Source organism: Amblyomma americanum, chromosome 1, assembly GCF_052857255.1.
Source record: "Amblyomma americanum isolate KBUSLIRL-KWMA chromosome 1, ASM5285725v1, whole genome shotgun sequence".
In the NCBI taxonomy this organism is placed as follows: domain Eukaryota; kingdom Metazoa; phylum Arthropoda; class Arachnida; order Ixodida; family Ixodidae; genus Amblyomma; species Amblyomma americanum.
In genome coordinates, this window is record NC_135497.1 from 163,284,819 (window position 1) to 163,307,090 (window position 22,272).

The 22,272-nt window shown below is 47.6% G+C and overlaps 1 protein-coding gene across 2 annotated transcripts in view; it reads right to left on the minus strand.

Moving 5' to 3' along the window:
- The window catches only part of LOC144114092 (band 7 protein AGAP004871-like), a 170,398-nt gene that overhangs the window by 118,771 nt on the left and 29,355 nt on the right, over window positions 1-22,272 (minus strand). Inside the window, exons 1-2 of one of the 2 annotated variants that reach the window (XM_077647581.1) lie at window positions 21,635-21,954; window positions 10,468-10,587 (exon numbers count right to left, since the gene is read on the minus strand). The exons of the other annotated variant lie outside the window; for it this stretch is intronic. Of the exons in view, the coding sequence (XP_077503707.1) occupies window positions 10,468-10,587; window positions 21,635-21,677 (163 nt within the window). The 5' untranslated portion in view covers window positions 21,678-21,954. Of the gene's footprint in view, window positions 1-10,467; window positions 10,588-21,634; window positions 21,955-22,272 lie in introns of those variants that run through there. 2 annotated transcript variants of the gene reach the window in all.

Below are 22,272 nucleotides of genomic sequence, written 5' to 3' on the forward strand. Positions count from 1 at the left end.
CGGGTGTCTATCGAGACCGCCGATGACAGCCGTGCTGCTTATCTGCCAGCCAAGAGGAGACAACAATCAAAGCACAAAGGCGATCGGCTTCTTTGTTTGCGAGAAGCGAATGGTGCCGGGGATAGGAGAACGAACGCCCTTGAGGACGTGCGCCGACAAAATCAATCCGTAACCGCGCCTCGCTGCGAACAAATTTCAGGTGGCGAAGCGGACGCACCAACAAGAGCCGAGGGAAACAGCCGAGGAGCGAAAGAGCGCGGAAAAAACAAACGCGCCCCCGGAAGGACAGCGACACAAACCGCACCGCCGCGAACTAGACAATGCAACGAGCCGAGCAGGGGCGCAGCAGTCTCTCAAGGCAGGAGCCAGAAAACTAGGTAATCATAGAACATGTAGAAGAGCAGCCGAAGCGGGGGGGGGGGGGGGGGGGAGGAATCAAAGCGGCGAGCCAGGAGGACGAAAACAGCCCGAAGAAGAGAGGCCGGGCTCCGAATCACAGGGCAGAAGCAAAAGCTACGGTTTCCGAAGGTGGCTGCTAGAACCGGGGGGTGCGACCCTGCAGCCGCTCCTCGCTTCGAGGCGTGCGATAAATCTGCGGGGGACGTTCTTTTGTTTCGAGCTTTTGGCGCGGTCGGCGAGGGGGTTTGCTCTTGTTTGCCACTGCGCGCTTGATTCGAGGAGGCCCCCTTGCTCGGCGGCCGACCCCTCGAGGAAGAACAAGCATCGACGAGGGAAGAAGCCGAGCAGGGTTCCTGGAACCATGGTCATGGCACAAGACGGAATTGCCCAGGCCGGCTCGAGGAGGCGCCGGGAAAGATTACAAATAAAACACGGAGGCAGCGCGCGTGAAGCAACTGCCCGTGAAACAAAGCAAAAGGCGCGATATAGACAGGCGCGCGGATATAAATCCATATCGAGCGTTTCCAGGCACGCTTAGGCGTGAAGGGAAGGCAAACCGGAGAACGAGGCTCATTGCCATCTGTTGCTGGATGAAGGCGCCTCCAGTCTCTAGGGCCGCGCCTCTCTCGCCGCGCGCTTTGAAGCGCTGCGCGCACGCCGCGAAAAGCGCGCGTTCGTCGAGTGCGCATAAGCAGGTGCTGCGGGGCTCGAGCGCACGAGGCCGTGGCTCCGGAATCGGCACTGGGCGCCGCTGAAAAGGGGCATTCCCTTTCCCCGTCTTTTTCAGCGCGCTTTCGCGGCCACCACGTCTGCCTAGCGCTTCAGTGGCTGCGCTATGCTCAGAGCCATCTCGACGATTTATGCGGCGGAAAAGTGCGCCAGAATATTCCTTTGTAACATCTAAATCGCCGTTTCGCGAGCTATGCTCGATTCAGTTTAGGGGTGACTTCTGTGTATGTTTCCTGCATGACATACACAAGCCAAAAATAAAGAAAGCCTGCTACACGCGGAACGCGCTAAAGGCAAGCAGGGACATTGATCACATTAAGAAATCCGGAAACCGGGCACAGTAATTCTGCCGCCTCTCACAAATGTTTCCTACAAACTCGTTTCAGTGGCTTTTTATTCGTCATTCGTTCGCGCGGCAGATAAGTGACTTCTTCAAAAACAAACGTGCCCAGTTTCGAGCTCCCGTTACCGGCACGGGGGTGCAGTCCTTCTCGACGAAAGGCATTATCTTTAATGGAGTGGTCAAGACCGACGAAGGGGAGACCACAAACGCGCCGCTCACACTGCTCGTCGTACAGACAAAAGAGAGCCCTCTCGACAACCGGCGGCAGTGTGTAAAGCCTGTTGTCTCGTGACAACAATTTTCGGCCGTACTTTAAAAACGACTCCCCGGAGAAGGTGGCGTCAGTCCCCCTAAGCTCCCCGCGTACAAAATCCCAAACTGCGCAGCGGCCATTCGAAGAGCTACCAAAGGTAATAATGGTTTCGACAGCCAACCAAGCACGGTGTCCAGTGGAGCGTCAAAGCGGTCCGTCTCCACGCCGCTTTCCCGCTTTTGCGGCCGCATCCTCTGGGACTCCTCGGCGGGGCCAGCGTCCTCTCAGCGCCTCTGCACATTTATTTTGTCTTTACACCGCCTCATTGCTCAGCGTTATCATTTTGTTGGTCCCATCCGCGTCCGCAAAACTGGGTTGGAAAACATCTCGAAGGAATCCTGCCAAGCAGGCAAGCCATTAGAAGGCCAGGGGAGCGCATCGATTCGAACTGTCAGCCGGACACTGTCACCCGCTGCCAGTGATATGCTTCGAAGAAGCCAAGTTGCTTTGGTTTTCATTTTTTTAGTATCGCTGCAGGTTTTTTCCTTCTCAAATCAGGGGCCGCGCGCATGTCTGATCCGCTGTTGGTTTGTGAAAGTGCGGCAACGATCTTTTCCATGGGCCAGCGGTTATACTTCCGGTCTTTGTTTCTTTTCTTCATACAGGCTTTTCTGTTTTAAGTGAGAAAACAGATGTTAAATATACCACAACAACGCAAACTTTGGTAGAGGTGAAGGCCTTTGCGCTGGTTTGTTTAGCACGAATAAGAAATACTTTTGAGTTCGTCGATATTTACCAGCAATTGCTGGATCGGCGAAACGGGATGTGTACCATCATAAATAAGGCGTACATTCTGTAGTCATAATTAGTGATGACCAAGCTCTGCAAAAGCAGTTTCCAGCTGTCGCCATTCATTATCACACAGCCTTTTAAAATGCATTCAAAATTTATATACTGTTGTAACCGTTACAATTGTACACCCTTTCTTCATGAAGAGTTCAAGAATGCCAGCAACTTCTGCCTATTCTGCCCAGCCTGCTTATTTCAAGTAATCTAAGGGTATCAATATCTGGACTTTTCATACGGAAACAGATTAGCACTGGCGTGTTCGAGACAAACCTCAAGCTACTTCGACTGAATAAGTAAAAATTATTTTCCTCATTACGTTTCCGCAGTGCATTCTCTATATCCGTGCACGTCCGCGTATGTACCGTTCACTTATTTTTATGGCGATGGTTTACTTGAAGATGTGGTAAAGAGGAATTTTTATTTACATATCTCCTCATATGATTACATTTAGAGAGCAATGCACCGTGAGGTATTACCTGATAGCTGTGGAAGCTATTTGCATTACTATAAGTTCATACTGTCATGCTAGAAACGCATAACCGTCAGGTACATCGAAGGTAATTATCTAAATGGGAGAAAAGTCCCTCATTACAAGCGCAATGAACTAATTCGAGCTGAGCTTCTTGAGGGGATGATTCCTTGCTCTACCGGTTCAAACCAATAAGATTCGTCGTTAACTCAGACTAGGCCTCTTTTCTGTTACTGGGACTTTGCTCGTAGCTAACGGATAAAACAAATTAATTATCCGACACTCTATGATGTATGATAAGCGTCCTCTACTTTTTTTAACATTGACAGCCCTCGGAAAAACAAACCAGGATAGCATAAACTCGCCGCTTTATTAACATTTTCATTAGCCTTCATCGCAGAGGCGGCTTTGAAGGCACTTTTCAAGTTCTTGAAGGACTCAGGACTGAGCGCGAGATTGTGACTGTCAGCGTGTTCCTGTGTACCCTGCAAGTAATGGCCCAACGGACATGTGGAAAAGTGATCACCTCCTTTTGTTCTCTCCCCTTTCTATCTCTCCCTCCGTTCCCCTTTCCACGTGTAGGTTAGCACATCGGGCGTCGCCTAGTTAACCTCCTTTTCTTTCCGTTTGTCCTTCTCTCTCTTTCTCTCTCTGTACAACTAAGCAAAAATGCGCATAAGATCGCCCCGATGACTTATAAACCCATGAATTTTTTTATAAGCGATCAAACAAGTTTTGATAACTGTCTAGAAAAGTTGGGGGGACACTTAAGCTCCGCCTTTGAGGGTATGACGCGACCGCGGTTCGTCGTGCCCACGCAGACATGGATGCTGTTTACTCTTTGCAATCACGATCATTACGTGAAACACCACACGACCTACATGCATACAAAGCCCCGCATTAGCCAAGCCGTACGAACGCGCCTGCGTGGCGTGGAGGTAGCGTGTCTGACTCGCAACTCGGGCGCCGCTGGTGTGGCTGGCGCCATCTATGGGAGCCCCTTGTAACAGCCACCTTTTTCGACCAATCCGGATTTTCCCCTCATGCCGACGGCAACGCCGACAGCGGCTTTTCTGCGACACGGGGCCTTTACGCTTTCGCGTGACACGGCGGTTAAGTTTGGAAGGCTGCCTGTATAATAAACACTTCTAATGAGCATTTGATGTCCACAGCTGAAAAACGAAACGCTGAAAATAAGTTATTTTAAACAGAACAGCACGCAGTTTGACGGGGACAACGAGGGAGACCCACCGACACAGGACGAGCGCTGCTGTGTCCGTGTCTCCCTCGTTTTAATGAAATTAATTATCGCCTTCCGCTGCTCCAAACAATAACGACAAAGCAACTAGTCATAGCTAGCAAAGCGTTAAAATGCCGTCGACCTGTGTTGAATGGCTGTGCAGTAAAGGGCATTGTTTTTCGAGGTCAGCCCAAGCAGTCATACCAGGCCACCTGTCGCAGCTCGCTACACGTGGATACACACCAGCCCTTTCAAGCTCACGTTCACTATCTCTCCACCCTCCGCATCACCAGGATTCCTTTCTGCTGAGCTGGCGTATTCCTTTATTACAGTTTTGCCAGGTAAACAGTTAATCCTCTCCAGCAGCCATCCTGCCTGGACAAGATTTTCAATTTCATGCTCTCTATCCTAACACCCTTCCCATATCACAGCCTTCTCCCCGTCACCTGAGCTTCCTCCTCGGAGTGAAGGCATTATTGAAACCACGCCATTGATGTACACTTTGCCCAGACGAAGAAAAGTCTTATAGGGAACCTGCGCTGCCAAGGTGGCACTGCAATTGTTGCATTCGGTGACTCAAAACTGCTTTTGTCAGCCGCTTGGGCGCTGCAAACACGAGAACACAATTCTGCGCGATTAGATACGGCGTTTGGCTGACAGCATTCATTGCCTAGCTTCTCTCGGCGTAGCCCAGATAGCTGACGCACCGCACGTGCGCCTTCCAGAGCGCGGAGGGCTCACGCCAATAAGCGCCTGAAGGTGGCGCGGAAAAATACTAAGAGTACTACCCAAAACTGCTTGCTCTTCCCGCTAGGCAGTGTGCTGTGGCGTTGCAATCGGCACCGCAAACTTCAGCGCAAGTTCCCCATTGTCGAGACGTTGGCTGAGCCCCCTCAGGTTCCTCCGTTGTTCACCTTGTGTTGTCAAGAAACCCACCTACCTGCCCTCTCTCTACCATGGTCACCGAAATCTAGTTAGTTTTCAACATAGAACCTAATTCAATGTGCACGGCGGTGTCTGTACAAAGCAGTGTCGTCTCTGCACTTGAGTCAGCAAACTCTGTCATCAAGTGCACTGTATTGCTTGGCAGGAGAATGCCAATACGCAATCAAACAAACCAGGCAGCGATAGAGAACCGAAAGTCGCTGAGCTAATTCCAACTGAGGCCCACTCTACTGCTCTTCTGCGCTTCTGCAACATCCGATTGTCGCTACTCTTCATTCGTGTGATGCAAGCAGCTCCCGCCTTAGGAACAACGAATGTCGCGGTGTTTAAGCAGCTACAGGGGAAGAAAAAGATACGAAAAAGACGGCCCGTAACGGTGAACGGGTCAGCTGTGTCGGCGTTTCCTTTGTCAAGCTAAAAACGGCAAAAAAAGTAAACAAAATCGAGGCTACCGATTTTCCGGCAGTCTGCCGAGCAACTGAGAAATCTGGCCAACTTTCTAACAAGGTGGGGGCGCAGGGCCTTTGGCGGCGCATTTTGCAACGCCGGCGCTTGACCGCACTCTTCACCTTTACTTTGCCGAGTCAGTCGTTCGCAGCGTTTGTCAACGCTGCTGTGCGCGACTGAAAGAGCCCGGAAGGAAGGTGCCTGTCGGCGAAGAGTTTGCCGCCTGCGGCCAAGTGCGTTCAATTGACAACACAAACACGCCGACGACGGCGACTTATTTGAACTGCTTGCTCCCGACGAGGAACAGGAAGCGGCCGAGATGCTAGGCCAAAAACCGCAACCCAATTGCTTTATCAGCAAAAGAACACAACCCTGCGATATTCCCCCTCGAGGGTAATTCAGTTTTCGTTGTTTTTTTTTCACGTAGCAGAATAAGGCACCCAGTTACATACGCGACGACTGCTCTGGCTTTACAGAGATACGTATTTAGAGTACTTAAAAAAAGGCCACCCTCCCGCACAGGCAGGCAGGTATACAGCCAGGACACAATTCGTTTATCCAGTTGGCATCCTTGAGGTGCATTCGGGCTCTCTTCCGCCTATTTGCGCAGAGGTGCGCTGAGGGAATGCAGCGCTGATAACATTGAATAATAAAGTTGTTTCGTATGCATTTTTAACAAAAGGTGACAGGGACCACTTTACGCAAGCATGCTGTTTGAGGGGAGGGGGTGGGGGTGGGGGGAGGCCTCATGAACTATGCATTTTTTTTTAACTTCATACGCAGAAAAGAAGGGAGACGTCTTGCAAGAGACGACTTTGAAACAGGCATGAAATTGTGTGCCTTCATTATGCCAAAACAAACTAAATAAATAATTCGTTTGCGTCATCACTGCTACCAAGTTTATCCCAGAAAGATAGTGACGCTTCCGAGAGACAATTTACGTGTTTTTTTTTTTTCATTTACAAACATGAATTCATCATAGCCAGCCAACACATTCATTTTATTGGATAAATTCCCATAAAGAAATACTTGCATTGAGGCAACTTTCTAAACATAGGAAGCGAAAGGCTCGGTCATGTATTTTTATTGCGCAGAATAAGAGGCATAGAAAGGAAAGGCAAAAAAAAAGTTGTCCGCTGCGTTGCTAATGTTTCATACTGTCCCCATCCACATTAACTGTTTGCTCTATTCAAGTTAGTTAGTATGCAGCAAATTTACGATTAGTCTATTGTCCATACTGCACTTTTCATCGCGTATGTTACCAGGATTTCTTAAATAAAGAAACTTACACACATCGAATCTGGTCATCTGAGGAATGGTTTGTGCCGCGGCCGCGCACAAATTGTCTTCGACATGCATTGACGTACAACGTACCACTTTTTTTCAGTAAGCTGAGAATACATTTTGCTGGTTCGATTCCCGTAACTCGTACAACAGTGCATGACAAATTTGGTGCTAAGCCGTTTTAAAGTACTCAATTTTCGCTTAAGTGTCCCGGATATCCTGTTAATGAAAATGCGGAGTGCCTCTGTTATACTGCGTGCCTTTTCCACTGGATCTCAATGTACAACACTTTATAGTACTAATGTCATGTGTTCGTGGAACAGTTTTATATTTACTCACTTTCTTCTTTTGCATTTTTTTAGCACAAATAGTGCTGAAAAATGCGGTGCATGTAGCTTATTGTTTTCATTTCTCACTTGCATTTGAATCATTTTTTTGATGCATTGTACTGTGTATGTAACGTCGCTGCTGCCGAAATGATTCCCTGATCTAGTCAAGCTGTGTTCACAGCTTTTTGCCAGAGAAGCTATCAGCGTTGTACTGTTGAAAATAAGCTTGACTTAATCTGCCTTGATAGGCACTGTAAAAACATGTTTTCGCTTTTTTGTTTCAAAATAACTTAATACAATGTTTTCTTTTATGACGGGAGGGCATTTCTAGAAAGTTTGTTGCAAAATTAGATATTTTTGATGACCTTTGATATCGCGCAAATTATCTTGCCAATACATACACCAGACAAAATTAGGGAAGAATCGAGCTTCGTTTTTTGGCAAGATAGTTTGACGCAACCAGAAAAAGTGCGTATTGAGTACTAACCTTGTTTATTTTACTTAAGCACTCGCACTATCGACCATGCTCCCAAGTCTTTCGAGCCGACTGCAAGTGCAAAAAACTATTCGTTTTTATGGGAGCACTCTGCTGCACTTTTTGCCCCATAAATGCTTATTAGAAAGTTATGGCCTTCCGCGATCCGGCACCGTGAACTGCTTCCGCGCGGCGCCAGTGCACATGCACTGATTGGTTCCGGCGCGGCAGGCGTACGGCACCTGGTGCCACCTGGCGCCCTCACGGTGATCTACGCATGCGCAGTGGCACCTCGCGGTAGCGGATCACAGTAGCTGATCGTGGAACGCGCTGTTATCTCTCTCTATTGTACAACTAGAGCTACCACGAACAATCTATATACGGCGTTATCATTGACAATGTCATGGTTTACCTCTGCATAGCTTTAATTCAAATACAATACTGCAGCCTGACAATAACATAAATAAAATAGAAACTCGTTGGCTACAGACATAATTCAGCAGCTTCCTGCAGACTTGTGTTAGCCAGAATGATCATCAAAACAACGGATGAACATTTTTATAACAACTGCAACTGCAAATCTTATCACGTGGCCTGCCGGATGCTGGGCTTTTTGGTGAAAGTTCATACTTAAAACGGCGCGAATGACGGCACACAAAGAAGTAAGTTCCACATACGCTTGTGGTGTCTCCTGCTAGTGTCCAGGCCTTCGCACTGTTCTAAGTATGAACTGATTCGGAGGTCCTACACTTGAATGTAGATATTTGTAGCATTCTCGATGATAACGAGAATTTCGCAGCGCTGAATTATTGCACAGGAAAGCTACAAGACCAATTTTCTCTAGTTAAGGTTTCACAGAAATAACAAGCACTAACTTTGTGACCTTTTGTGCTATGTAAGGAAAATATTCCCTGGAGTAACTTTACATCTGCTCTTCTTTAACGCAAATAAAGTTAAAGGCTTTATTTCTCGGTAACACGTTTTTGATGCTAAAGACCTTACAACAACGCGCATATTTGCAAACTTCTTAAACAGGCAAGCATGTAGTCTATAGGAAGCAGGCGCTTCACCATATAGAGTAACAAATTTATACACTTTAACCGAACAGAATTTATTTCTCTTTCTTAGCGTGAGAGCCGCGACGTACACATGACATGCACATAAGGACAACACCCCAAAGAAAAGACGAAAAACAGAAACATTTCGACCAAAAGTATCTTTATTATTCCATCCAAGAAACCGGAGTTCATCTTCTGAAAAGAAGCGCTGCACAGGATGCCCTTTCTTGAAGTTGGCTGATTGCTCGAGGGGAGAATTGTGCGCCAGGAAAAGGCAGCGCAGATTCGTGCAGGTACGGCCAGTCTTCGTTAAAAAAAAAACAACTCTGTTCATCACCAGGACGTATATACGCTGTTCATGTGTAGTGATAAGTATTGTCCTCTCCCACTTGTCGATAGTCGACAGCATTACTGAACCGCTGCAGTGCACATGGCTCACCATCAAAGGCCCAGAGAGAGCTGGTTGTTCGCTGCGGGCAAGCGTACGGTCGTAACAGAATGTAGCATAACTATAAGCATGCTCTAGGAGGGCGCCGAGAACACACTTGGTGTTATGCCTACATTCCGTAAACAACCCATTCACGTGCGTCTGCTTACTGGCCAACCAGATGTCGCCACATCACTCGCCATAGCGCAACCAAAGGCGCAAGCGAGTGTGCCAGCTGGTACAAAAGAAGCCCAAGTACACCGCGGTACCCCTATGATGTCACCTTTCCAAGGCTATCTCTACACTCCGGACTGTGCGTACGAAAATCTTGAGTGTAATGGGAAACAGAAAGGGGGAAGGGACGCTTCTGAAAATTTGTAATGCTATATAACCGAGCGGTGTACTTTCCTGCATCGTTAGGAAGGCGATGCTGAGCGACGCCATTAAGGACTAAATTTAGTTGGGAATATTCTATAATGGTAGCGCAGTTTGCATCGCTTCTCTCTGTAGCAAGTATATATATATATATATATATATATATATATATATATATATATATATATATATATATATATATATATATATATATATATATATATATATATATATATATATATATATATATATATATATATATACATATATATCAGTTTAACCCTGCTAAGCCTGCATCCGGGGCAGTGATGCTGACTACGGTGAAACCGAGATCATACTTGGGAAATCCTTTAAGTGAGCGCCTATTTCCGGCATAATATAACACAGAGTGAGCAGGTATAACTTGTGTGCAGTTAGCGCTCCGTATAGAAGTGGAGACGCCTCTGTGACCTGCTAGCCCGTATTCCGCCTGCAGCCAATCGCGACGTTGCTGTTGTCATTGTTAAACAAGTCACGCGAAAGTGTGATCGCCGAGTAAGTTTGTTTAATTCTCACTCGTGAACCGACAGCCTTTTCTTATGTCCCTCGTAAATCAGTGCACGCACCCTAGACTTCCGTTCTGGGCGGTAACCATCGCGACCAACTGAAGCGTGCGCACGGGACTGCGTCTATGTAGCATGGGCGATCACTGCGAGCAGCTCGGCGTAGCATCGACGTGGCTCCTTGTCGTTTAAAGTGGACGCTTTGCAGAGCACCGCTTGCACCCACCAACGAGCGGTGCGCACGCCACTGCTAACCTGGCAGAACACTGGGTCCTTTCGCGCCAGAACCGCCAGAGTACTCACGGAGTTCGCGGGCGCGGTTCACAGCTCGGCCCAGTTGGGTTCGGGCCAAGCTGCGCAGGTTGCGGAACTTGAAGACCCGCCTCGCGCCGGCCACCCTGCGTCCTCCGCCTCCTTCGTCGCCTGGCGCCCCCGAAGAGAAGCATTGTGAGCAAGAGAGGAGGGGAAGCAGTCCCAAAGGTCATGCAGAAAAAGGAGGGGGGTGCACACTGACTCACCGGCCATAGGCGAGCGAGGTGAATATTTCCTTCCCCTCACTTTGTACACCTCTCAATCAAAGAACGTTAAATCTTTTGTCTTGTTTTTTTTACGTGGTCATTATGTTTTTCTCGGTTTTCTGCAATCTATCGCTTAAAAGTGCATACATTGTGACAATTGCAAAGAATACAGGGCTAGAAAACAGGCAAAGGCAGAGGACATAAGAGCATCCACCTTACAAATGTTTGTTTCTTTGCTTTGTGTGTCAGAGAAGCAACTGCGCTGAAGAGAACGTGAAAACATAGACGAACAGTGCCAGTTGGCTTGTTTCTGCTGCACCTCTTTGCACAATCCAAACTTACTTTTAATGGCTGCAATAATTGCGTAACGCGAGCGTTGCGGCGTTGGTGATTTCCGTGAAACTGTTTTAATGAATCCTTGCGACGTGATTTGCTCCCGAAACAAAAAAACAAACAAACAGGACGGCAAATAGGCGACGGAAATGAAACGAACAACGATAGCCTGGCGTTGCAACATACAGAAAGCGAGCTTAGACCACTGCTAAAACCGCGCGGCTCCCATTGCCCCTATCGCACATATATGTTTCCACACTCTGCTGCACTGCCTTCCTACATTCTTTTGCGTCGGAAGTTCTACAGACTGTGAGTATTAGACTAATTCGGTTAGAAGCCGGTGCCTTGAACCGGAACGGCAAACGCGACGCTGTTTGTTCGAGAAATGAATCTGCGGACGAAGCTTTCCCGCGCTACGTCCTGCACGCGATATGGCCGATCAATTACATCAGGATTTGCGCTCCTTCAGTTCCGGAGCACGTTGCGCGCAATACGAGCAAGCAGCTGCGCGCGCAACCGCGGGGAGTTCGCCGATACAAGCGTTCCCATAATCAGGACCAGAGCGAGTAATTTCATTTTCGGCCGCCGCGGCCACGCAGCGCGCTCCTCGCAATCGGACGGAGTCCCCGTCAAGCGCCTCTCGTGTATTAGTAAACAAATGAATATGTTCGTTTTCGTTTTGCTTCATTTTACCTCGCCTTTTGCACGCTTTCACTGCGATTTGCTCTCCTCCCTTTCAAACTGGATCAACCATAATATCCGTCTCACCGCTCCTATAGCTTCAGGCATTCAGCATTAAACCTATCGAGTAACCTCGAGTAGCCATTAACTTTTCTGTACTTCGTGAATAAAACTTGTCGTGGTTTTACATTTTAAATCAAAGTTACTGCGGCGTAGAGTTTCTCACGAGCAACTTCGGCAACTCAATATTGTCTCCTCTTATTTTTTTCGTTTCTCGCCTTCCCCGTTTCATACACATTCGACGAAAGTTCACGACAGCATACCATCTTCGCGCTGGTGCAAAAAAAAATGGCACAAAAATTCCCGCTGCCATCTCCGAGCGTTCAAACGCCGGTCTCAAGTGCTAAAATTTCGCAAATGTTCGGTCTTCGCTACCGCCCCTTTCTTTCCGTTATTTCACCGGATTTCACGGTGTCATATCGCTTGCGTTATGTCTACTCCTTATGTTTTTCTTTTCTTCTATTTCTGCCGGAAAGGCCGCGCAAGGGAGGATGTCACATTTCCCGTGCCTGGTTTCCGCAATCTCAACCACGGGTCGAGCGGATGTGAGCACCACTCGGCTGGCCCCCGCTTTCTTCCTGTAATTTTTTTTTGTTTCGCTTAATTATCGAAGCCTCCTCTCCCCTGCAACGGCGCGGTGTCGAAAGTGTTGACCACCCCGCCCTCCGCACGCCTCCGTATCGTGACTTGACTCATCCTAATGGTGCCAAGTTCTTGCTTTATCTGCGTTCTGTGGATTTGCCTCTGCTCTTTTTTCCCGCCTCCTCCAACAGTCTGTCTTGCGGTCATTTAACTCGGCGTTCTCGGCATGTGTTTAATTATCCCCGTTATCGTAGCACCGCGGGGAAGCCAGAACTTTCGTGTTCGGAAAATGGGGCCCAAAAACAGCTGGTCGATCGACGATGCTGGGCGATGGTGGATATTACGCGCGGTTCAAGCACAACGAAGAAGCAGCTGGGAAAAAATTGCGCCTGCAAGAGCAAGAACCTGGGATTTTTCGTGTCTCTGAAGCGCTGAACTGCCTGCGCAAAGTGTGCATCCGAAATCGAGAGATTTTTTTAAATAGGAGTTAACAGGCTGCCTTGTTTGGTCCAGAAGAGCAGCTCTCCGTGCCTCCCTTCTAGTAGGCTTCGCGAGTTGGTCTTTTTGGTTATCTTTAAATTGCCACTTTTGCTCTTCGGGTAGGCTTTATTGAAAATATGGCAATTGAAAGAAAGACTGACGACGAATTGATTCTGGATATACGCGACATTACAACGTTAACAATATACCGAGATAAAATTAAGATACGGCAGCTACAACCTGCATTCTGTACTACACGAATTCTAACACTTACATGCTTGATAAATAAAACGGCATTTTGTACACCCGGCCAATTCTTTAAAAATATCACGTGACCGTCGAACAAATGGCTGTGCAGCTGCGTATGATGAAGTTAAGTGTAGAAACAGGCGCGAACAGCGTATGCGCATAAAATCTTGCCGTTTGCAGCCTGTTTTGCCGCTCTGCCTTGTCACAGAACGCTTTACGGCTGTTTTTTCGACAGTGGCGTGATACTGCTAAAGAATCAGCCGAGTGTATATTACAAAATAGCGCAAGCAGCGTGGTTGATGGGAGGCTGGGGCACGCTGTTAGTCACAAAATGTAGCACAAACTCAACGTGCTGCTTTCCTCCTGCAAAAGATCAAGGCTTTGCTAAGCGTGGCTGCTACGCGAAACCAAGCCTAAATCAGTCCTTTCGGTAGAAACCTAGTCATCTAAATTTCTCTCCACCCCTTGACCGGCTGAAATTTGTGATGCATTGTCAGTAAACAGTGTATAGAATGCCGAAATAGGACATTTGCTCCGATTATATTTGAACCACATCCTTCAGACACGCGCCTGCCATGCAGTGCTTTAAAGACGGCAACGCCAGTAGTTTTCCTATGTGAGCTCTTTGGCGCAGTCCTCATGAGTCTGTTTATGAGGTGGCATAGAAGTGCGAGAAGTGTTGGCAGGGTTTTCGCACTATGCTTGCAAATTATGCTAATCGGGTGTTTGACACCCTAACATCGTTTTAATATGCAGCATTAGATAGTTCTTCGTGTCTACTTTAAGGTATCGAATAATAATCTTTTTTCAAGGGCTTGCGACCACTGAGTTTGCCTTATGGCTTTTTGTTCACAGGCGTGTCGTATTCTCTCAAACCTAAACACAAGCCCCCATAAGACCATTCAGCCGGTTTTCTCTCGCACTCGCAATCCGATCTTTACTAAACAGCTCCCCCTGACCCCCCGCGACAGCTACAAGTGGAAATATAGTGCCTGCAAAAGTTCCTTTTTGTATCGAAAAACTCCTCTTCGTGCGCGTCATAGCGTTTCAGAACTGCTGGCACTCTGCTACGGATCACGAGGTTGGAACTTCAGTGCGTGGTCAAGAGAGCCGCACATCGATGAGGGGCTAAAGTGTCAGTTTGAAGTGTGATAAGGTTTTTGCTTTCGTTAAAAAGCAGTTTCTTAGAAATCACCCTGCAGCTCTCTATTAGGGCTCTCATCGTCACCCATAACGTAGCTTCGGGACTACATTATTAACTATTATCGTCTTTGTAGACACAAGTGTGGCGAACTGGGCTTGTTGGTGAAGATTCATACTCAAAACAGCACGAAAGACGGGACAAAAGAAGGAGACAAAACAAGCGCTGAATGACTTCCGCCAGTTGTTATTCAGCGCTTGTTTTCTCTCCTTATTTTGTCCCGTCTCTAAAGCTGTTTTAAGTAAGAACATCTTTGTAGATATAGGCCGCCGTGGTGGCTCAGCGGTTATAGAACTCGGCTGCTGACCCGAAAGACGCGGATTCGATCCTGGCCGCGATGGTCAAATTTTGATGGGGGCGAAATTCTAGAGGCCTGTATACTGTGCGATGTCAGTGCACGTTAAAGAACCCCAGGTAGTCGAAATTTCTGGAGCCTTTCACACAGCGTCCCTGATAGCCTGAATCGCTTTGGGAAGTTAAACCCCCCATAAACCACAACTATCTTTGTAGATATAACCTCGCGCGCTTGTTCCGATACACATTCATACATTCGGAAAGTATGGAGTTTTACTGCGAAATTATGTTGAGATCGGTCTCAAACGATTGTCTTGGTACTAATCACACGCATTTCGGTAAGCGCGTCCCTCATTCGTACACCTACGAGGCCTGTTTTGAAAGCGCAGAAGATGAAGATGTCTGTCTACATGCGACATGTTTTGTAGTGCTGTCTTTCAGAGAGACAGTATTTGTTTGCGTTACGACTGGCATCGACAGGGCTGCGCGAACTTGCCGCATAGCCAGCACCGACCAATGGCTGTCTCGACTGACAGCATAAGCGGGAACGATTTCCCAAGAGCGTAACACGCTCGTGCCAACATCTTTACTTTATCGAGGTGCGCGTATGCAGGCGCGAGGGATGGAGGTCCTGAGATCCTTCCATGTCAGACGCACGAACCTCACGAATACATTTACCGAGGGAGTCGTCTCTTCTGATATCCTTTACTGACAATTTCCCGCCTTGCTTTCGTTCTTTATTATTTTTTGCGCACCTCAACGGCAGGCCAAGAAGGAATAATATGGCACCATTTGTCAACAGCTCGGGACCGTAGTTTCTGAGCAAAGGTCGTTGATCTTTCTCCCTCGTCATCTGTTTTTGCTTCTTTTCTGAATATTGAAGTATATGCACTGAGAGCCGCGCTGCTCCGGAGGAGGTGCTCCAGGACCGGAGCGTCACAGCATAGCCAGAATTGGCGTCTTTCGATCGGCCTTAGCAGTGGGTTGAAAAGAGACAAATGTAAGAGGGACGCCTTTGTCTATAGAGAGGGTATTTCCTTTTTGCTATCCGTCTCCCGGCAGGAACACGAAAAAGGCTTCTTAATATTAGATGCACGTTTTTCTCCGTTTCACCTTCGACAGCTCAAGTCCGCGTTTCATTGAAAAGACACGGCTTTTGTCGTTAATCTTACTCCAGTTTCCCTACCCTCTTCCATGTACGTTGTTTAGGTGGAAAGTAATTACTTTCGGAATTCTTGACGAGTCCACTCATTTTAATTCATTTGCTCCCGGGACATTCTCCGTCTTTTTTTTCGTTTTCTGAGCATATATTAGCAGTTTTGCTCTTTTCACTGCCTGCGCCGTCTGGTATTCGTAGCAGCACCTACCGCAGTAACCGTGTAGGGAGTTCGGTGGCTCTCTTGGATAATTTAGGATACAAAGGCCGCATAACAAAACAATAATGAGCAGTGCAAAATGAAGCGCCCGGTCTTTTTAGTGGAGCGCTTGGCGCAGTGTTTTCGCCGGTCAGCGGCCACACTGCTCACAATGCAGTCTGTTACTTCATAATTTTATATAGTGCCACTAATCATTCTAGCAACTCATCTTCGCATTAAATGACTGGTTCTTAATTATTTTAAAGCAGGTAGTAACAAGGAGGTACAGATATGATTTTAGCTTATTTTGTATACTAAAAAGCTAAATTATACGTAACGAGAGGTAACATATGGTTTGTGAAGTGTGTGTGTGTGTGTGTGTGTGTGTGTGTGTGTGTGTGTGTGTGTGTGTGTGTGTGTGTGTGTGTGTGTGTGTGTGTGTGTGTGTGTGTGTGTGTGTGTGTGTGTGTGTGTGTGTGTGTGTGTGTGTGTGTGTGTGTGTGTGTGTGTGTGTGTGTGTGTGTGTGTGTGTGTGTGTGTGTGTGTGTGTGTGTGTGTGTGTGTGTGTGTGTGTGTGTGTGTGTGTGTGTGTGTGTGTGTGTGTGTGTGTGTGTGTGTGTGTGTGTGTGTGTGTGTGTGTGTGTGTGTGTGTGTGTGTGTGTGTGTGTGTGTGTGTGTGTGTGTGTGTGTGTGTGTGTGTGTGTGTGTGTGTGTGTGTGTGTGTACATCTGCGCATAGAGCCTTATATTAGCGTCGCTGACGGAGGCGTCATCATCATCATCATCGTGATTTTATTTTATAAAACCAATACATCAAAACTTAATTGGACCCATAGCCAGCTCGGCTAGTGAAAGGTCCAAATACATAATATTCCCTAAAGAATGCCAGACATTCAAAATACATGTACAGAAAGACGTGAGATGCTACAATAGCGCTTACGCTTTTTATATTATGCTTTTTATCATCACTTACGCTTTTTATCTTATCGTGTTTTAACGACCATTTCTACTCCATTTTCTGTTGAAACCTGCAGAGCTTACTGGCACCGTCATGTCGACTGTATCATCGGCATGCCTAACGGCCAAAAGGCGTTCTAGAAATTCAAACAGCGATTTGGGGATCATAACACAAAGCCACGTGATGCGCTGCGCACATTAAGTTTGGGACCGAAGGAGAGGCTCAGACATAAACACAGCAAATTCTAGCTCCCTCAAAGACGTCTGAGACCGCGCGCGGGCCCAGGGACCAGCTTGCCGTTGCGATTTAACAGCTGCCTGCTAATGCACAAGGAGTATGCGGCGGCGTGCATGTGAGCGGCCGGGTTTAATGACGGCCCGAGCGGGTGATCGCATCTTAGCGACAGGCGTGTTCCAACAAACCTGGCTGCCCTCAGCTCCGTGCATTAGGATAAGGGAGTAGCATGTGTATTAACAGCAACGTGAGAATCAATGAAGACCTGAGCGCGGCCACGGTGCTGCGGCTGTAAGAGGTGCCCTTCAGTAATTCTGCTCGAAGCGTATGAGCGCTCGAATATCATGCGTATCACTCGTGCGCAGGTAACTTACTCGTGCTGTTCCAGTGAACTGACCAGCGACGCATACCAAACATTTCATGCGCCATCGCTGCCGATTCAAACGTGAGCCGGTTGGCCCGCGACCGCGCTTCTCTAAACTCAGAATTTATGTGTACGCCGCTGTTCGAATTGTGTCACCAAGTGTTGCGATAAAAGCTTGTCGATAAAATAACTATGTTCAGCTGTTTTTTCCTTGCGTTTATAACAGCGCATTTATTGAGCGAGCTGGGCACTAACGAAATTATTTTGAGTAGCATTCTGTGCGTGCAGCAGATTTTAGTCAGTATTTCTGTGAGACAAGAAAGATGGCTTGGGAGTGCTGCATTAGCATTGCGTCTTAAAGGTCTATAGGTACCAAGTTCTTGCTTTCGTGTTTTCTTCTTTCAAACGATGCATTAGACATTGAGGCCGCCGCTGTGGCTCAGTGGTTATGGCGCTCGGCTGCTGGCCCGAAACACGCGGGTTCGATCCCGGCTGCGGCGGTCGAATTCCGATGGAAGCGAAATTCTAGAGGCCCGCGTACTGTGCGATGTCAGTGCACGTTAAAAGACCCCAGGTGGGCGGAAGTTTCGTAGCCCTTCACTACGGCGTCGCTCATAGCCTGAGTCGCTTTGGGACGTTAAACCCCCATAAACCATTAGACACTGGTATACATGGAGCACCCCGCGGTATATTCTCCTACAACCGCTAAATAATTCATTATTGAATTTCTTCTTGACGCTGTTTGTTTTGGTTTCATGACCCGAATGATGGCTGTGACGTGTAGCTGAACTTCAGGTCACGTGAGGCACAAAAAAAAAACGGCTATATAACTACTGATACGTTGTTTGCTGTTAATCTAGCTTTGAATGAGACTACATTAAGCGCTGTATATAGTGAGTTAAAGCTACGTGTCAGCGTTCATATTCCACATTTTTCGTGCCTCACGTGACCTAAAGTTTAACTGCACGTCACGGCCATCGTTCGGTTGATGAAACCGAAATCGAAACAGCATAAGAGAAGAAATTCAATTATAAATTATATAGCGGTCGTAGGCGAATGCCACTCGGTGATCCATGTATTCTAATGTCTAACGCATAATTTTAAAGAATAGTCATAAAATTAGGCGTCCATAGTCTTTTAAGAGTTTGTGATCTAATCCCTACGAAAAAAAAGTACATGCTTATTAGTGTAGATATTAATATTTTCGCCCTAACGTATTTAAAGTGCGTTTTGCCACAGGATAGGCGTTTGTGTGGAAAAGAGCCATTTACAAGCAACTGCTAAACGTTTGTTCTGAGGAATGGGAGGAACCGTTACGTAGTTCTTCATGGATTGTAGAATGTGTTCAAAGTTCCTGAGTTGACTGTTACCTATTCATTCTTAATGTCATGATTGACAGAGAACATACCGCATGCAGCGCGTCTTAAGTAAATGCATCTGTTTATTTAGTTTGTGTGCTGTATTACACGGCCGAAATAGAGTAGATTTAATGTAAATAGGGCAGATATCGCGGTTAATATACTTCAATTACTTTTTGAAGCCACCCTTATAGAATAAAGTTATTTGTTTCTTTTGTTAGTGGCAAGGTTTTAGAATTTCTCGCCCAATTCCTGCAGTCCTCCTCGCCATTTCTTTAAGAGACATTTCTCTCTCCTCATCCCGTTGCCAACCCAGATGCTTGATCTCATTGCTGTGCTTGCAGATTTATGCGAGCTGCACAAATACCAGTGCCATCAACCACGTCAGCAAAGTTACTCACCGCTCTCATATTGCACAAAAAAATCTAGGGTGTACGTTTCCCCCACACGCGCCGCATGTAATAAATTATAATTTTCACTAACTTGCATAGCCGCCAGCAGTGAAAGCTAAATGAGGCTTTCATAAAATGAAACTCTCTTAAAATAAATAGTAATATCTGAACGTTTTACTGCGTTAGCATCAAAATTAATGACATGAATACCCGCGGCATTTAGAGCCGCTGATGTGAAATAGAACACCATCTGGCTGCCATCCTGGACATTTCGAACACGGAACTCCGCTTCTGGTTCGCTGCGATGGTTTTAAATACACAAATTAACTGCGTAACACGGAGTGTAAATTAGTATCATTGAGGTCAGTGTAATCTATGGCAACAAACGCGGCAGTTTCAGACGCCAGCTTAGTCTGCTCACGATTAGTTACGCAACGCATGCTTTGCCGTATATCATATTCGTCTGCGGTGAAACACGCTTCACAGGAGGCTGTTATCGCATTGTGTGCATATGTGTGCAAAATTGTTTTGAACAACACGGTCACTGACGACCTGTGTCGCGTGACACTTCGTTATGACAGTACCTAATTCGTCCCGAAGAGTTGCTTTTGTTTTTAGACGCAAGAGCGAACTTTCTTGATCATCTTTGTTTTCTGTGTGTGATATAAGCATATAAGCATAAGAGCCGCAGTGCGCTCGGTTATATCGCGCTGCATCATCGCATCTCCAGCTGTTAATCATTTCTGAAACTTCGTAATCCTTCGTATGTGTTGCGAACAAATTAACAGAATTTCAATAACAAGATAAACTGCGGCTGCACACAATGTTTTTCTTTTTTTTCCCCTGAAACCGTCCGGTCCCAGTGCACATCGCTACGACAAAACGCCGCCGAGTGTAGTCGGATTAATGACATTGGATGCTGCTAAGATCGCATTTTGTAGTCTAAGGAGATATAAAAGGCTTTGCTAAAAGAGATGGTAATGTTTTAACTGCCGAATGTTGTGCTAGCGCTGCACGCAAGTTCGGCCACAACAAAAGTTATTTCTCAGAATGTTATCCTCTGTACTTTCAAAGCATAATAACGCGCCTGTAGCACGTCTTCTTGCTAAGGTGCCGAAAATCGAGACACATTACTTCAGAAGACACCCGAAAAATGTGCTCCAAATTCATCGCAGGCTGAGTAGCCTACGATGAATTCCATTTTCTTGTCTAGGAATACCATCGGATATAGCTGGTGTATCAAGGCACAGGGCATGGCGATAACAGAGATTCGAATAAAATATGAGCGCAGAGGTTGGCGTCCCTTCGCATTTGGAAAATCTTAAAACGCGTGTTTTTTAATAATTGTTTCCTTAAAAAATGCCCGCAGAAATTCTTGCGCGCTTAGCCGTGTAAAATATTATATGTCAATTCCTGCTACCAACAAAAATAAAATCAGAGAAGACTCAATACTCTATTAAAAGCAGCTCTTCAGCGCGCTTTGAAGAATTTTAACGTTTTCGTAGCAAGGCTTAAGGAGCCATCAGATTTGTAACATATGAAGAGACGTTTCTTTGGCCGTGACTCTTAAAACTTACTGGCGCCATTCACTCTACAATCGTTCATTAACGTAACATATATTGCTCTCTTCAAAACTATAAATGAGAATATGAGAGTAAAAGCTCTTGGTTCATTTTAAATTAAACCTGGGTAACTTCCCACGCACATACCTACGCAGGATTACAAATATCTTGAACAAATATCAAGTAGTGAATAATTTTACGAAAGCACAATAACATCTCAACGACTTTGTGCTTACAGCGTTAAGAAAAGTCATATATTGGAGAGCTAAAGAGCAGTTTTATGCTGTGGTACAAGTTTTCCAGACTCTCGCGCAAGCATCTCTATTTCAGGCATTTCCACAACTTGCTACTGCCCCGAGAAATCATGTTCCCGTGTGCAAGTGCGGCAAGAAGTGACTACACGTCGACTCCGTGCGCACTTGGCCGCGATATTACAAATTCCAATTAGTAAATTTGCAGAAAAGTTAGTTCTCTAAGGCAGTTAATCACAACGCGTGCTGTAAAGTTTTAACGACCCAAATCGACGAGCAGTCATGTAAGCGAGAGTAAGCAAGCCGCTGCCCAAGCAGCACATTCCTAAGAACGACCGTTCAAAGAGGTGCAGCAGGTATAAGCAATTCATGGCACACAGGCAACGGGAGCACAAAAGAAAAGCATGCCGAAGGCGCCAGTTGGGCATCAGGCTACGTGTCACTCGGGACGCCAGAGTCCCGGCGGCGCCAAAGACAGGCAGTGAGGAAAACGACAAAGTGGTCAACCTGCCGCCGGGACAGGTGGTCCCACGGCCCCGAGTGACACGCTGGCGTGAGGCCCGTGACAGCGGCGCCTGGGCAGCGTTCGCGGGACGCACCTTCCGAGAAGGCTGGACTCGAGCCCGGGTTGTCCGGCGTCATGCGTGCCGCCGACGTGGCCGTGTTGGCGCGAGCGCCGTCAGCACCGGTCGACGGGCGCCGCTGGCTGGCGGCCCGGGACGGCACGGCAGAGGCCCGCGAGCAGCGAGACGGGCTGCCGGCCCGTCAGGCGTCGCATGGTCGTGTCCCCCCCCGGCGAGGAACGCGACCGGGGCTACTCTGCCCCCCAGTGGAAGCGCGCCCCCCCGCGCTCCAACACGCGGCGCGGACGCCGAGCCGACTGGTCCCGCTGCGCCATGCGCTCCGCGTTCGCCCGCGCGCGCTCCTCCCCTCGCCCGCGGTGCGCGCCCCCTCGCCCTCGCGGGAGCAGGCCCCTCCCGCCGAGGGGGAGGAGGCAGAGCCGCCGGCCTTCCCTCCGGCTGCGTCTAATCGCCCTCTTCGCTTCGCCCCGGTGAAAAGAGACTTTTTCCTCCTCTCCGCTAAGGACCCGCATTTTCGGCCCGGGCCGCAGTCGTCACTCTTGCCTGGCAACTCGACACGACGCCTGTGGTCGGCTGTCCGCCCGTGGGAATCTTTAGAGGTTTCGGACAAACCCACCTGGCGCTGCACTCGTTGGTTACCTCGGGGACTTTTTTTC